At 41.9% G+C, this 14713-nt stretch overlaps 1 protein-coding gene across 5 annotated transcripts in view; it reads right to left on the bottom strand.

The window, feature by feature from the left end:
• The window catches only part of FNIP2 (folliculin interacting protein 2), a 138328-nt gene that overhangs the window by 5379 nt on the left and 118236 nt on the right, over positions 1 to 14713 (bottom strand). For all 5 annotated transcript variants that reach the window (XM_035022816.1, XM_035022817.1, XM_035022815.1 and 2 more), the window contains 2 exons: positions 4111 to 4311; positions 521 to 636 (listed from right to left, as the gene is read on the bottom strand). In XM_035022816.1, the coding sequence (XP_034878707.1) occupies positions 521 to 636; positions 4111 to 4311 (317 nt within the window). The remainder of the gene's footprint in view (positions 1 to 520; positions 637 to 4110; positions 4312 to 14713) is intronic.

Genomic DNA, 14713 nt, shown 5'->3' on the forward strand with positions numbered 1-14713 from the left:
ACCCTCTGGGAGATGATCTACACTGTCAGTAACACCAGTATGTCTCCTCTTCCAAGGGGCTTCTAATGAAAGAGGGGAAAGTATGGTCACCCTGTGGACACGCAGGCGGCCCCTGAGAGTCCAGGAGAAGGCCTTTCTTGGCTCCTCCAGGGAGCGAAATGTAAACACAAGCTCTGCTGCATGTCTGACAGGTTGCGCCTTCAACGTCTCACCGAAATGACTAGAAACGGGCAGGCAGAATGGGATTAAATTTTTCACTTTCAAGCATAAAATAATCCAGGGAGGAGACGAACATAAAGTACCACCAGCTTAGAGTTCTGCATTTGTTTGCGGGTATGAAACTCCAGTATCAGAGATACGAAAGATGGGAACCAGCTGAGGCACACATCTCATGAACCCCAAACATTTCAGTGGGGCACTGGGGCCCGCAGGTTCTGGGTGAGACAGGCTAAGTGGGTTGGTCAGTGGGTGCGGTGCTAGGGTCAGCCCTATCACAGGGGGAATCAGTGGCAGAACTCACCCCAGTACGACACCTAATTCTTTCACATGGACTCGTGTGTGTCCACGAAGATATTCGGACAGCATCTTACTTTTAAGGTACATCTCCTGTAGTCTATCTTCAAGATGCATGATGCACTGTGAAGCCAATAACATTCACAATGAGGGCTAGGATTCAAGTCTCTGCCAGTATTCTAAAGAGCTGGAATTCTCTTAATTCATTTCTAAGGACACAGCTATAATCTCATTCCTTCCCAACACACTTAAAAATTACAAACCATATCAAACCACTGGTAGGTATAAGAAAAGGTTTTTATAAAACAACAGTTTACTTTTTCTAATGACTATTAAGATCTTCATACATATCTGCTAGTCTTTTTTAAAAAGCATTTTTAACATAGCCGAAATCATTCGGTAAGTGCAATTATTTCCTACTTTTTAAAATCTTTGTAATAATCCTTTCCCCATGTTATTAATAAATCTTTATCAATGTAATTTTTTTATCATTAAATAATTTTTGAGAATGTGAATTACCATTATTTACTTATCCACATGGCAATCTGAGTTTTTGTTACTAGAAATAATTTTTTAAGGAGTATCTTTGTTGTTTTCCTATAGCTCCCATGATTTTGGCGAAATGCATCCCCAACAGTAGAGTGAATGGAACAAGGTTACTTTAAAAATTTTTTTTCCTCTCAAGAGTGTATTTTAACTAGGTCTTTAATAACAATAAAGAAAAGGCAATTATTCTCAGGACATCTCTACCTTTGGAATTGTGTCCAACTTCATTTTTTAGAGAATAGCAACCATCTGTGTCTTTCACCAGAGGCAAATGCTTTTGCATTTGGCAGGCAGAGCCATCCAAGCATCTTCAGTAAGACACCTGATGGCTTTGGCAAGGGTAATTCCATCATACATAATTTTTTCTAGACCATTACGCCTGTTGTTTTCAAGGTAAAAAGATTAACAGATGCATTTGAAAATGTTGATCTTGACCATCTGGGCTGATCAGCGACATGAAAAAAGTGTCTATTCAAGATGCAATCTTTTCAGTTTTTCACTGGCTTAAAATCTTAAATGCATTGTGTTGAGTGGATGAAAAAAACCGCTAAGTGACTAAGAGTAATAATCAAAGCAAGGAGGATTTCACCAATTTTCATGAAAATGTTCCTCCAAGTAAACAGAGTTAAGTGGTAAAAGGATCTCCTGTTAAGTTTTCAGTTCCTTATGGAGTAAATACAAAGTTTTTAATAAGAGTGTTATAAAATATTAAAAAGAACATTCACATTACGTGCCATCCTTTGTTTTAAGTGGTTAATTTATGGTGTCTTCATAGTCCCCATGAAAACTGTACGTTGTAATGTGGAAATAAAGAGAACACTGGTCTATATGGAACTTGAAATCAAATCATTTAGAATTTTTTTTTTATAAAAGGTTTGATTACCAAATAGAACTGCTTTGGGTTCTGCCCTCCCCTTCCTGGGATTTTATTCCTGAGATGGATTTCTTTAATTTTTAACTTCTGAAATTTTAAATAGCCACTTTCTCCTTTCGAAAATACTGAAGGCTCTAATAGTCATTTAGTTGTGTTTCATTCAAGTACTTTTTTTAAGGAGAGTTTTAAACTGCAGATGAAATTTTCTTTGACCTCGGTTTTGTCAGGTTAAATAAGTCATTCATAGTATTAAGTGACTAAACATACTCCTATCCAAACGAAGTAAAAAGAATTAGCTATAGCAATTTATTGCCCGGATAACTAAGATGTCAAATGTAGCTATGTCATAAGAGTTATGTATTATAGAATAAAATATGGAAGTTTGGCAAATACTTATTAGTAAAAAAGAAGTATAAAATCTAATGTATCTTTCTTTCCCTACAGAAAAAGAGAGTTCAGCCCCTAAATCAGCATGATGCAGCTTGCTACTAGGAAGAAAAACTGCCTGCAAATACAGAACAAAAGTAAGGTCATCATAACCTGGAAGTGCTTCTCACATTACCCCCTGGGACGGAGGTCCTGCAAGAGTATGCTTCAGTCTAAAGCCCAAATAAAGATTCTGGTGAAAAGCTGTTGTCAGTCTTTGCAGCCAGTAAAATTACTTCATGAAGCTATTTATTAGCAATCACTCTAATAGTAGCTGTTTCCTGAGAACTCATGACATGTAACGCTATTCCAAGTGCTTTACCTGAATCATGTGATTTCATTTTCATAACCGTATGAGGTAAGCTCCATCACCTCCTGAGCTTTACAGGTACAGAAAGTGAGACTCTGAGACGTCGCACAGGAAGGAGCAGAGGTTGGATCTGACCCTAGGCTACCGGGCTCTACAGAACACGGACTGGTCACCGCTGTACATCGGCTGTCAGAGTGTCTCATGCTGGCAGAGTGCTTTGCCAGTTTTTTAAAAAGCAGTATCTCAGACCTAATTTTCAGAGGATTCTCACAACATGCTTCTCGAATGGGTACTATCTTCGTTTTACAAGTGAGAAAGCTGAGGTTCAGAGACGCTCAGGACTGTCCACTGTCACACGACTCATCGATGGCAAAGCCTAGACTTGAAGCCAGTTGCACTGAGGGGTCTCCCTATCGTGCCACACTGCCACAGCTTAGATGACAACCACAGCGTATTGCAAACCACCGTCTTGAAGGCCACAGAGGTCTTGACTTTCTGAGGAATGTGGTGCAACTGTAGGTCTGAAGACCTCGGGGAAATTACCACCCCATTTGCACTACTGTAGGTAATTAATATTTAGCTTCCTCCTTTGTTATTAAATAGCTCTGTCTCTGTTGTGGAGACCAGAAGGGAGGTGACGGATACTCTGGTCTGGGGCTATACTGCAGGGGGCAATGAGCCCAGAAGGTGGGCGCTCTCTCACCTCAGCGCAAATCCCTGAGGTTGGTCAGCTCACTTACGCTTCTCCCAGCTATCTGCCCTTGAGCCTCTCTTCCGCTTTTGAGACCTTTCTCCTTCCCACTCAAAATATATTTTCTCTCAGTCTCTCTGCACACACACACACACACACATTGAAAAGTATCTGTTTTCTACATTCATTCCAATGCCTGCAGGAGAGCTGTTAATCATTTCCTAGGAGTTTATGGGCTCTATTTTGTGTTTAATAGAACGTTATAAAGTCAATTTTAAAAAATCCCATTTAAAAAGGAACAACTGATACCATCTTCTATGGGTATAGTACTTCAAAACTGTGTTTATACAAATGATATTCTGTTTTATCCTTAGCACTTTTATGAGAATGGTTCCTGAACAAAAGGAACTAGAATCCCTTCAGAAACTGGCCTGCTTGATGTCGATCCGATAAAGGAGAACTAGTGAGTTCTCCAAAGGAAGATTTTAAATTTCCTTTTATACTTGATCCCTTCCCCCATAGCTTTTTTCCTTTACCATATACCTTATTCAAAAAGATTTCTGTGTCACTGTGTGTTGTTTCACGGACGAGCTATTTTTACTGAAATCTACCCTGTTTGCTGGTGTTATGTTGCATGTTCTATTTTTATTTATGCTAATGTCCAAATATACGAAACACAAAACATTTGGGATTCTGATTTTAAAAGTGTTGTACCTATCTTTCTTTGGTGATAGGAGAACAAGTACTTACAAAATCAGCAGGGAGGTGAAGCTTGTAAAGCTGTAAAATGGAGTGGAGCAAACTGGACACCTGACTCGAGACCAAGACATCCTGGCCCAGTTTCATGCCGTCCGTCACCTTCCTCTGACTTGTGGCTACCTGGACACTCCACTTGTCCGTGTCTGCAATAATACAGACCGCTTCGGCGATCGGCTCGTCAAGCACTGGGTGCTGGAAGGCAAACACAGGGGGTCAACTCTGCACAGCACTGCCAAGTGGCACTCAGAATGTCCAGAATGTTTCCGTAATTTAGCATTAGCCTGACAGTTCACAAGCTGCCAGCAGGAGCTACAGGAATTGAGAGTGTTATGGAGACTAAAATAGGAGTGTCATCAAATCGTCATTTGAAATTCACATGATAAAAATTGCCTTTAAGCGGTATTTTTTTTCTTCCACCCAGGAGGTACGCTATAAATGTTGTTAACGTTCACAGATAAGTGAAAAGATATGTGCCCTCCCTACATTCCAGGATAGTAAAATTCCTTTCCTTTTGAAAGACTGCACTCTCCTTTTAAAATGGAGAAAATTAGAATAAGGTGTAGGATTCTATTGTCATTTCTCCAAAACAAGGTTAGTCAGGGCAACTTAATATTCCCTTAAAGTTATAGCTTTAATCATTAAGCAGTATTTACTTAGTGACCATGTGTTACATACATAAAGCAACTCTAACAACCAACTAAAATCAGATGAGGGACAAATTTATCTAGAGGAGTCCAAAAGGTCAAACGATGGCTACTGATGAGTAACTTAAAATGCAAAATCCTCAGTAACTATGTAGTTACGGATAGAGCAAGTTGACAACCAGTAAATTGTGCCATAGGGCCAACAGGGTAAACATTGAAGTGGTCAAGGCAAAGGGCTTTAAAAAAAAAACACCACCGCACTAATGTCCTAAAACTGATCAAAGTGTAACTGCTTCATCACCAGCACCTGGAATAAGGGCAATGTGGCTCACTGGGGAGGTCATGGATGGGGGATTCTCCAAACATGAATTACTTTAGAAGGCTGCAGATCCAGATATGGTAACAAAAAGGGACACAGAAGCTGGCTCAATTATTTTAAAAGGAGAAACTTAATGGGTACAAGAAATGTAAAAAAAAAAAAAAAAAAAAAAATCAAACTTGAAAAATGAGCATGAGTCATTTTTAAATCACTGGATCAAAGAGAAAAGACTAAAGACAAAGGGGTCAAGGGTTGAGACAAACCATCAGGAATCTGTGAGCCCATTCCTTGAAGGAGGGGCCTGAATCTTTTCTGCCTGAATTCTTAGCCCCTAGCACAGGACCTGGCATTTGAAAAATGTTACTAAATTAAAATGAGACAGGTTAAGTACAAGCAAATGACAGAGTTGATGAGCACCCTGCATTCCCTAAAACAGCATGGTATTGCTGACTTCTATGTTTGTAGGTTCCAGAACAGAGAAGAACCGGCCAAACATTTACAGAAGAGTACCTTAAAAGAAATACTTGAAGCATGACACATTCTCAGGCTACTACATATCTAATACAGAGCTCCCTGAATATATCCACAGGGCAACCCAATGTCTCCATCCAATCATATCATTTAGTAACTCCTCACTTATTTACTGAAGAATAAACACTTTTTTTTTTTTTTTTTTTTTTAAGATTTCATTTATTTATTTGACAGAGAGAGTGAGCACAAGCAGGGGGAGAAGCAGGCGGAGGGGAGGGAAAAGCAGGCTTGATCCCAGGACCCTGGAATCATGACCTGAGCTGAAGGCAGATGCTTTACTGACTGAGTCACCCAGGCGCCCCAAGAATAAAGACTTTTTAAAGGAAGATGGAAGTAAAGGAAATGTAAATTGGTTAAGGAAAAAAAAATGAACGCTGGAGAGATATCACGAGCAACTACTTTCGTTATAATTTAAGGGATGCCAGGGCTACTGGTGGTCCATTGCTGACTTGGTCTAAACTTCTTTGGGGTCAGAGAGTTGAAGCTTACTTAAGTTCCAATGATTCTGGAGATTTCTGATATGTATCTTTCCCAAGAAAACACAAACCCCACTAAAGAGATTTGGCTTATGATCTGGCTTATTAGTCAGTCTCCAAGCTTTCAGAATTTAAAGAACTCTAAGATCCAGAAGACCATGTTTGGATTTATCACAGAAACACACACCCATACACACCCTATGCCCTGGTATTCAGTTTAAAATTCTTCTTAGGAAAGGCTCTACTTTTAAGGCACATGTAGAACTACAATAAACAAAAAAATTACATGTATGCTTTTTTTATTTTTTTTTAAGATTTTATTTATTTGACAGAGAGAGAGAGAGAGAGCACAAGTAGGGGGAGAGGCAGAGGGAGAGGGAGAAGCAGGCTCCCTGTTGAGCAGGGAGCCCGACGCCGGGCTCAATCCCAGGACCCTGGATCATGACCTGAGCTGAAGGCAGATGCTTAACCAACTGAGTCACCCAGGCACCCCTGTATGCTTCTTTTTAATACCAACTTTTTCTTTTTGGCTGTATCTTAATCATAGAACAAATTAAGAGTGAAATCTATCAGGGCAATTTTTTAAGTTCACAATTTTATCAAGTTCCCGTGTGTACCCCAGGGTACACACAAACACATACACTTGGCAGCAGCGGTTAACATACATGGAGCAGTCCTTCTGGGAAATTAAGTAGCTTAAGAAATGCTGTAAAACCTAAGACTGAAGGATTCAGACACCTATTAAAAGCCTGATCCATCCATCTGCTATTCTTAGGGCCTGGAGTTTGGGCGTAGAGACTAGAAAAAAAGAAATGAGCAGGAGAGGCAGGGCATGGCTGCATCCTGGTAGAGACTTTGGTCTCCTATGGATCTTAAGAAAAGGAAGATACAATATGGATAGCTATCAGCTGGGCAAAGTAATTTTATAAGATTCCTCTTCTTAATGTTAAAAAACCCTTTAAAAGTGGGGGGCACGTTGTTAGTTTGACTAAATATCATCAAAAAACCAAAAAAGCCCCCATCATATATTTACCCCTTTAAAAGTTCTCCTCCCAACCATTAGTGTCTGAGATTAAACAGCACCTGTGATGTTTTGAGTTTTGAGTGAAAATCTGAAGGAAATATTAATATTAAAAATAGTCACTTCCCCTTAAAAATGCTTGTTTGGTTGAAAACTTTATGAACCTTAGGGACACTGTTATGTATCGATTATCCTTTTCTCTCTCAAACCAAAGAGAATTAATTTCTTTCTTTTTTTTTTTTTTTTAAGAGAATTAATTTCAAGGTACATTTCTTGCCCACAGAGTTCACTAAATTCTCTTATCAGAATGAGTCTGCAGAGGTGCTTGGGTGGCTCATTCGGTTAAGCGTCTGCCTTCGGCTCAGGTCACGATCCCAGGGTCCTGGGATTGAGCCCTGTGTCGTGTCAGGCTCCCTGCTCAGTGGGGAGTCTGCTTCTCCCTCTGCCCCTCCTCCCACACTTGTTCTCTCTCTCTCTCTCAAATAATGAGTGAAAAAAAAGTTTTTTTTTAAAGAATGAGTCTGCAGTATGTTTCTACATTCTCCATAATATGAGATTTCCAGAAGTGCTGCCCTATTCCCACCCTTACAAGTGCCCACACCCCGCTGAGTGCACATCCACTACCCAGGTGGCAAGGCAGAGCTGCCAGCCCTCCTGCCCCTGCTGCTCCCCCCCCCCCCCCTCTTCCACACAGCTGCCAGCAGCCTCTGTGTCCGTGCCTCCCTCAGAAACCTGATCAGACAACTGAGAAACTTCTGACGGAGACTGGAGGATGACAGAACGCTGGAGATCAATGGAGAGCTGTAGGGGATTGTCAGGGTGGATGGCCAATCTCCATCAGAGGAATGAAGTCTCGGCAATAAAGCCAATTATCTTTTTTGCCTTGCTCTGCTCTGTGGGAGTTAGAGACAGTCATTTATTTAGCTCTACTTTGTCAATATCTCATTTACCCAATCTACTTTCCTGTGCTGATTTCTCAAGATAAAGTGACAAATGAAATGCTTCGTATTATAGGTCTTTAAAGGTTTCTCAAATATCCTTTGGCTATTGTATTTTGTTAAATCATCAGATTAAGTATGGTTAATTCATAGCCACTAGGATTTGTGGATCTGTTTTCCAGGAGTTCTAGATGTCCAGGACATTCCAATTTCAGGGTTCTGGACCAGATCTCTGAGTACACAAAATATGCTGCCCTGGCTTATACACCCATGACTTCTGCCTAATTTAAACTCCCAGAACCAAGAAATGTCTACAAGGTTTGAGTAATCAGAAGAGCCATGGTTCGGATATTTCAATGAAGGGCAGTGATAAGACAACCGCAAAGGCTCTGAAGTAAGACAAGGTTGGGCTTGAGTATCACTTACTAGCTATGGAACCTTTGTTAATCTGGGCTTTGGTTTCTACACCTGTAAAATATGACCTAATTCACAGAGTTTCTGTGACATTTAAGTGAGGTTTAATTTATGGGGGTTTTCTGTGAGGAAAAATGTGTATGAGATTTGTGGCGCACTTATTGGCCATGTTCGATTTGCTCTCTTGTACCACCCCCCATCTATATTAATCACGTCCGCAAAACCCTCAAACTTCCTAAAATACCACATCATCATTTCCCTTACCAACTCAAAAACCTACTCTAGCACCTATCAACCAAACACCTAAGTTCAAACTTTTTTTTCTTTTTTTAAAGATTTTATTATTTATTTTTGCGAGAGAGCTGGGGGGGGAGGGAGGGAGGGAGAAGGGCACACAAGCGGCGGGGAGGGGCAGAGGGAGAAGCAGACTCCCCTCCCCCCCCCCCCCCCCCCCCACTGAGCAGGGAGCCCGATGCGGGGCTCGATCCCAGGACCCCAGGATCATGACCCCGGGATCATGACCTGAGCCGAAGGCAGACGCTTAACGACTGAGCCACCCAGGTGCCCTATTCAAACTTTCCTTTTTCCATACTTAAAGCTCTTTACAGTGTGGGCCACATTCACCTATACATATTTATTTCCAGGACTCTCTAAGAACCCTCTTCTCCAGGCTGAGAGGGCTCCTGCCTCTTACCTCAGGCTGTGCCCAGAATGCTGTCCCTGTTCCCTTCTAAACTTTTCAACCTTTTGGGGGCCTCTCAGTGTCTGCTTCTCCCTCTGCCCCCACCCCGCTCTTGTGCTCTCTCACTCTCTCTCTCAAATAAATAAAATATTTAAGAAAAAAATAAATGTTGCTGGAGTGGAGGGGGGTGGGATGGGGTGGCTGAGTGATGGGCACTGGGGAGGGTATGTGTTGTGGTGAGTGCTGTGTATTGTGTAAGACTGAGGAATCACAGACCTGTACCCCTGAAACAAGTAATACATTACATGTTAATAATAAAAAATTATCTTTTTCTAAATAAATAAATTAAATAGATGTTAAAAAAAATAAATAAAATCTTGAATCTTTCAATCTTTCAAGGACCCAACTTAGGTCCCACCCCCCACGTCCCCACCTCACTCCACAATAAGACATTTTTCCCACATTCACTGCTCTTCTTTTGACTTCTGAGGGTTTTTACAATCTACAGTTTCTAAAATTTTTTTATTTATTTAAGAGAGACAAAGAGAGCATGAGTAGAGAGAGGGAGAAGCAGACTCCCTGCTGAGCAGGGAGCCCAACGCTGGGGCTCGATCCCAGGACCCTGGGATCATGGGCAAAAGCCCAACTGACTGAGCCACCCAGGCGCCCCTACAATCTACATTTTGACATTTAATCACACTGTCTTAACTTAACGTTCTTGATTTCACATCTGTTTGTCTACTCAGTGATTACATAAGTAACTCAAGGAAAATAAATCACATTTTCTTTTTCTTCTGTAGCCTCTGAAATGAGCATAACAAAATGCTAGGCATGTGCTAAGTATCTAACACATGCTGGCTCTGTTGAACAATTCTCTATGCAGATTTATTTTTGGATTCAGTCCAGTTCCTATTAAGTCATCTGCACAATTATTAATTTATTTCTTTTCCATGTACCACATTTAAATGACTAACATTTCATGTAATCACCTATTTTTAACTTAAGGGCAGGAAAATACCATTCTCACATATATGCTTCCTATAACTATTTATTAATTCATCATGCCATTTTTCCTGTGGGGCGGCCAGAAACACAGCACTGCTCTACAGACAGAAACACTAAGGACAAAAATGTAAGAGCTTATTAAGTATCTTGGTATGTCAGAAATACAAGCTAGTAACTCATGCATTTCCAACTTTTAGCTCAGTGACTCTGCCAAGCCCTCTACTTTGAAATCCTAGGACCTTGTCAGGGTGGAAATCCCTTGGAAGATAAGATTGCAGTAAGTGTGAATGACAGTCTCAACTTAATGTCAAAATAGGAGAAATGTAGTTGTCTCTATTAAGACTTTGTTAAGAAACTTCCCCATCTTTACACTGTTGGCATTGCCCAATACATACGCTGAGCTGACCCTTTATCAAACCTCAAAGATGTCCACCTCACATGTGTATTACAGACAGTGGGAGTGTGGACAGACTTCTGTACTCATAACCAGTTCCAAAATATGCAGTTATAATGGGGCAGGTTTGATTACTAGGGACGAGACACTGAGCAGCCTCTTTCAAACATGCAGGGATCAGGTGATTTATGATTCAGGCAACTGGAAGCACCTCCCTGTATCTTTTATTCATCTCTGAAATATTCTGAATAAAACATTAAGATTCCTTGGCATCATTTGAGTGTCAATTTGTTATTCGATATAAGATAATTCTGGTACATACTGTAACTTTATTAAACTGAACTCGAATAAGAGGATGCCACATGACAGAATGCCTTTTAAGAAGATTCTCGAACCATTCTGTTACAGCATCATGACTGAGTAATACTGGCCTTTACGTAGCTTCAAGTGAGGCCTTTCATTAGTCCTATGAAGTCAACGGGATAAGTAATGCGGTGAGGTTCACCTTCTCAGCACCTGCTCTTGGTTAAATGTCCTCAGATCCTCCTTTTTATTCTCCTACCTCATTAGAAGTGAAGGCCCACCTGCTTCACCATATCCTCCACTGCCCTGGAGCTGATGACTGAAGCAGTGTAACAGTCCTGGGCTGACCCACCCCACCTCTGGATGGATGCGAGCCACACATGAGGACGGCAGCCACGTGTGGACTGCTGACTGGTTTTGTTTGGTTTCCAAACAAAAAACCCTTCAGTGTCACATTCATTCAGAGAAAAGGAGCCTGGTTATCACTCACCATTCTTAAACACTTCTTCCAGTCTATAAAATCGTGCAGTATAGTACTGTCTTTTACTAAATGCTCAGCATCTAGACTTTCCTGACAGCACTTTTACCAAGAAACAGGACAGACAGAACCTCCTGCGGTGGGGCGCCTGGGTGGCTCAGTCGTTAAGCGTCTGCCTTTGGCTCAGGTCCTGATCCCAGGGTCCTGGGATGGAGCCACACATCGGGCTCCCCGCTCAGTGGGAAGCCTGCTTCTCCCGCTCCCCCTGCTTGTGCTCTCTCTCTGTGTCAAATAAATAAGTAAAATCTTAAAAAAAAAAAAAAAAAAAAGAACCTCCTGTGGTGGTGAAGCCAGCTCTGTCTGCAGGTTAAAAAGATGCTCATCAACACAATCAGCCAGAAGAGTCTCCGGTTTCCTGAGAGAGTCACACGGTCCCCTGAACCCTCCCCTGGCCCCGCATACTCATCCCCTACCGACCCCCCGGTACGGACACCACTTCCAGGAAGTCCTTCCACACCTGTCCTGTGCCTCTCACTGCAGGAGACTCTACCGCACTGTTTTTACTGCTTATTGACTTCTGTGTACTTCCTGTTATAGATTTCAAAGTCCTTGAGGACAGGTGCCATATCTTCTTTTGGGCTGCTTACAAGTTTTCTTTGTCTTTGATGTTCTCTATAGCTTAAGACTGGATTTGTTTGTATTTACACTTACTTGGGAGTCAGTGTGCTTATTTCATCTGAAAACTTGCAGTCATTCCTTCTTCAAATACTGTTTTCCCTCGCCTTGTCTGTCCTCACCTTCTGAATACGCTATGAAATTTTCTCGTTCTAGCCTCCATGTCACAAATTCTAATTCTCTCCAGTGGTATTTAATCTGCTCTGCTCTTCAACCTACCCCTTGGGATTCAATCCTAATGGCCCTTTTTTCACTTTTAGAAGTTCTTTTTACAGTCCTTTTACAAATCTAAATAATCACTTATCACATCATCCCATCTCTTTATTAAAGGTCCAATTCCTTCTTTTTTATGACCATAACCATTTTAAACACAGTAACTTAATAGTTATTTCAAATTGTTCTGGGAGTGCTAATTGTCCAGCTTGGATCTGCTTACTCTCTCTCATCTTGATTTCCTCATACATGGTTTGTAATCTCTGAACATGAGCCCATCTTGTTGGGGTTGTTTGTTTTATGGGCTCTGTGTGTCTCTTAGAAACAGGTTCAGTGGCAGTCACTAAAGGCTTAAAGTGGAGAAGAGGAAAAGCAGCAATGTGTGTCTTATAAGCTGGTGGTTAAAAGAAAGTGTCCAATGTGCTTCCTTCTGCCAGAGTCCTAGAGGTTTCAATGCTTCTGAATTTTACATTTATTTCTTGTTCAGGGATTCCCAAGTCACTTGGGTAGAATAAATCTGGACCTCCAACCCACTCACAGAATGGGCCCGGGGCTTTGATTTCTCACGGGTGACTTTATTTCCTCCCAACCAAGTTTCCAACTTGTTTCTTCGTTACCTCACTGCTTATGGCTGGAGGTTTCTAATCCCCCTTTCATGGAAGAATAGCTCTTTGAAGCTCCAGGCTTCATGTAAGGGGCTCAGTTCCAGGTCCCAAGCCTTATATGCATATGAGACTACATCTTTCATCCTGAGTAGACCTTAGAAACTCAGCACCCAATTCCTAGGATCTGTGTCCAGACTGAAATCCCAGAAGGCCACGGTTATATTAGCCCAAACTTACTGTTCTGGCTTTGATTTTGATTTGTTGCTGGCACAAGAGGACTTCCACTTTTCTTCATGCACAGATATTAGGACAACTGGGCTGGATGGGGAGGGCACTATTCTACCCATCATGTCTACAGTTGTAGAGAGGAGGCACGCCACTTGCAGCAACACAACATGGTACTGGAATCCTCCCCCCTCACCTTGACCATGACCGTAAACACAGCACCCAGCACACGGTATTTTCTGAGAGGAAGTAAATTTCCAAGGCATGACTCTCCTTCTCTTCCCCGAAAGCCATGTGCAGACTCCCTGCCTCATTTTTGGCCAAACAAGTCAGCCGGACCACCTGACATGCCACCATCAGAGATTTCTAGTTTATATCAAGCAGACTGTTAAACATATGAAAATACCACAAGAAGTAATCACCGGAAACAAACTGAGGGTTGCTGGAGTGGGGGGTGGGGTGGGAGGGATGGGGTGACTGGGTGATAGACACTGGGGAGGGTATGTGCTCTGGTAAGCGCTGTGAATTGTGCAAGACTGTTGAATCACAGATCTGTACCTCTGAAACAAATAATGCAATATATGTTAAGAAAAAAAAAAAGAAGAAGAAGGTAGCGGGAGGGGAAGAATGAAGCGGGGGAAATCAGAGGGGGAGATGAACTATGAGACACTATGGACTCTGAGAAACAAACTGAGAGTTCTAGAGGGGAGGGGGGTGGGAGGATGGGTTAGCCTGGTGGTGGGTATTGAGGAGGGCACATTCTGCATGGAGCACTGGGTGTTGTGCACAAACAATGAATCATGGAACACTTCATCTAAAACTAATGATGTAATGTATGGGGATTAACATAAGAATAAAAAAAAAAAGAAAAAAAAAAGAAAATACCACAAGAAGTAATAATTATATGATCTTATCATAACAATGTAAGCATTTCTTTTTTTTTTTTTTTTAAGATTTTATTTATTTATCTGAGACAGAGAGAATGAGAGAGACAGAGAGCACATGAGAAGGGGGAGGGTCAGAGGGAGAAGCAGGCTCCCCACGGAGCAGGGAGCCCAATGCGGGACTCGATCCCGGGACTCCAGGATCATGACCTGAGCTGAAGGCAGTCGCTTAACCAACTGAGCCACCCAGGCGCCCGATGTAAGCATTTCTTTACCAGAATTTATTTTCTCTTGGAAACAGGTTCAGTGGCAGTCGCTAAAGGCTTAAGCGTTGTGATGAGGTGGAGAAGAGAAAAAAATTAATCATTGTGGACCACGGACAATGCTGAGGGATCTTGGTAGTTATACCAAGGCCGGGGCTCTGGGAAGCCCAAAGACATCATGAAGACATAGGGACCTGGTGGCAGAGGCAAGGAGGAGAGGGTCTAGTGAGGTGGTCTGGGAGGGGCTACAAAGGACATCTGACTTTCTGTGGGTTTGTGCCTGCGGCGGTCATCACCAGGCTCACTAGGCTGACACCCAAGTTCAGCCTACAGCCTTGTAGATACAGTGCACAACCTTGGGCACAGCTTAATTATCAGGCCTGTCACTTGCTGAGAAAAGAAACAATTTAAAGTCCAGGAAAGGAGCTCAAGGTCAAGAAGAGTCATTCGACTAAAGCCCTGTGATGATGTACAGGACTCCAAAATAAAATGCAAGTAGGTTGATAAGCTTTTTTACAAAGCAC

The sequence above is a fragment of the Mirounga leonina genome, unplaced genomic scaffold, assembly GCF_011800145.1.
Source record: "Mirounga leonina isolate KUSES-001 unplaced genomic scaffold, KU_Mleo_1.0 Mir_176, whole genome shotgun sequence".
Lineage (NCBI taxonomy): Eukaryota > Metazoa > Chordata > Mammalia > Carnivora > Phocidae > Mirounga > Mirounga leonina.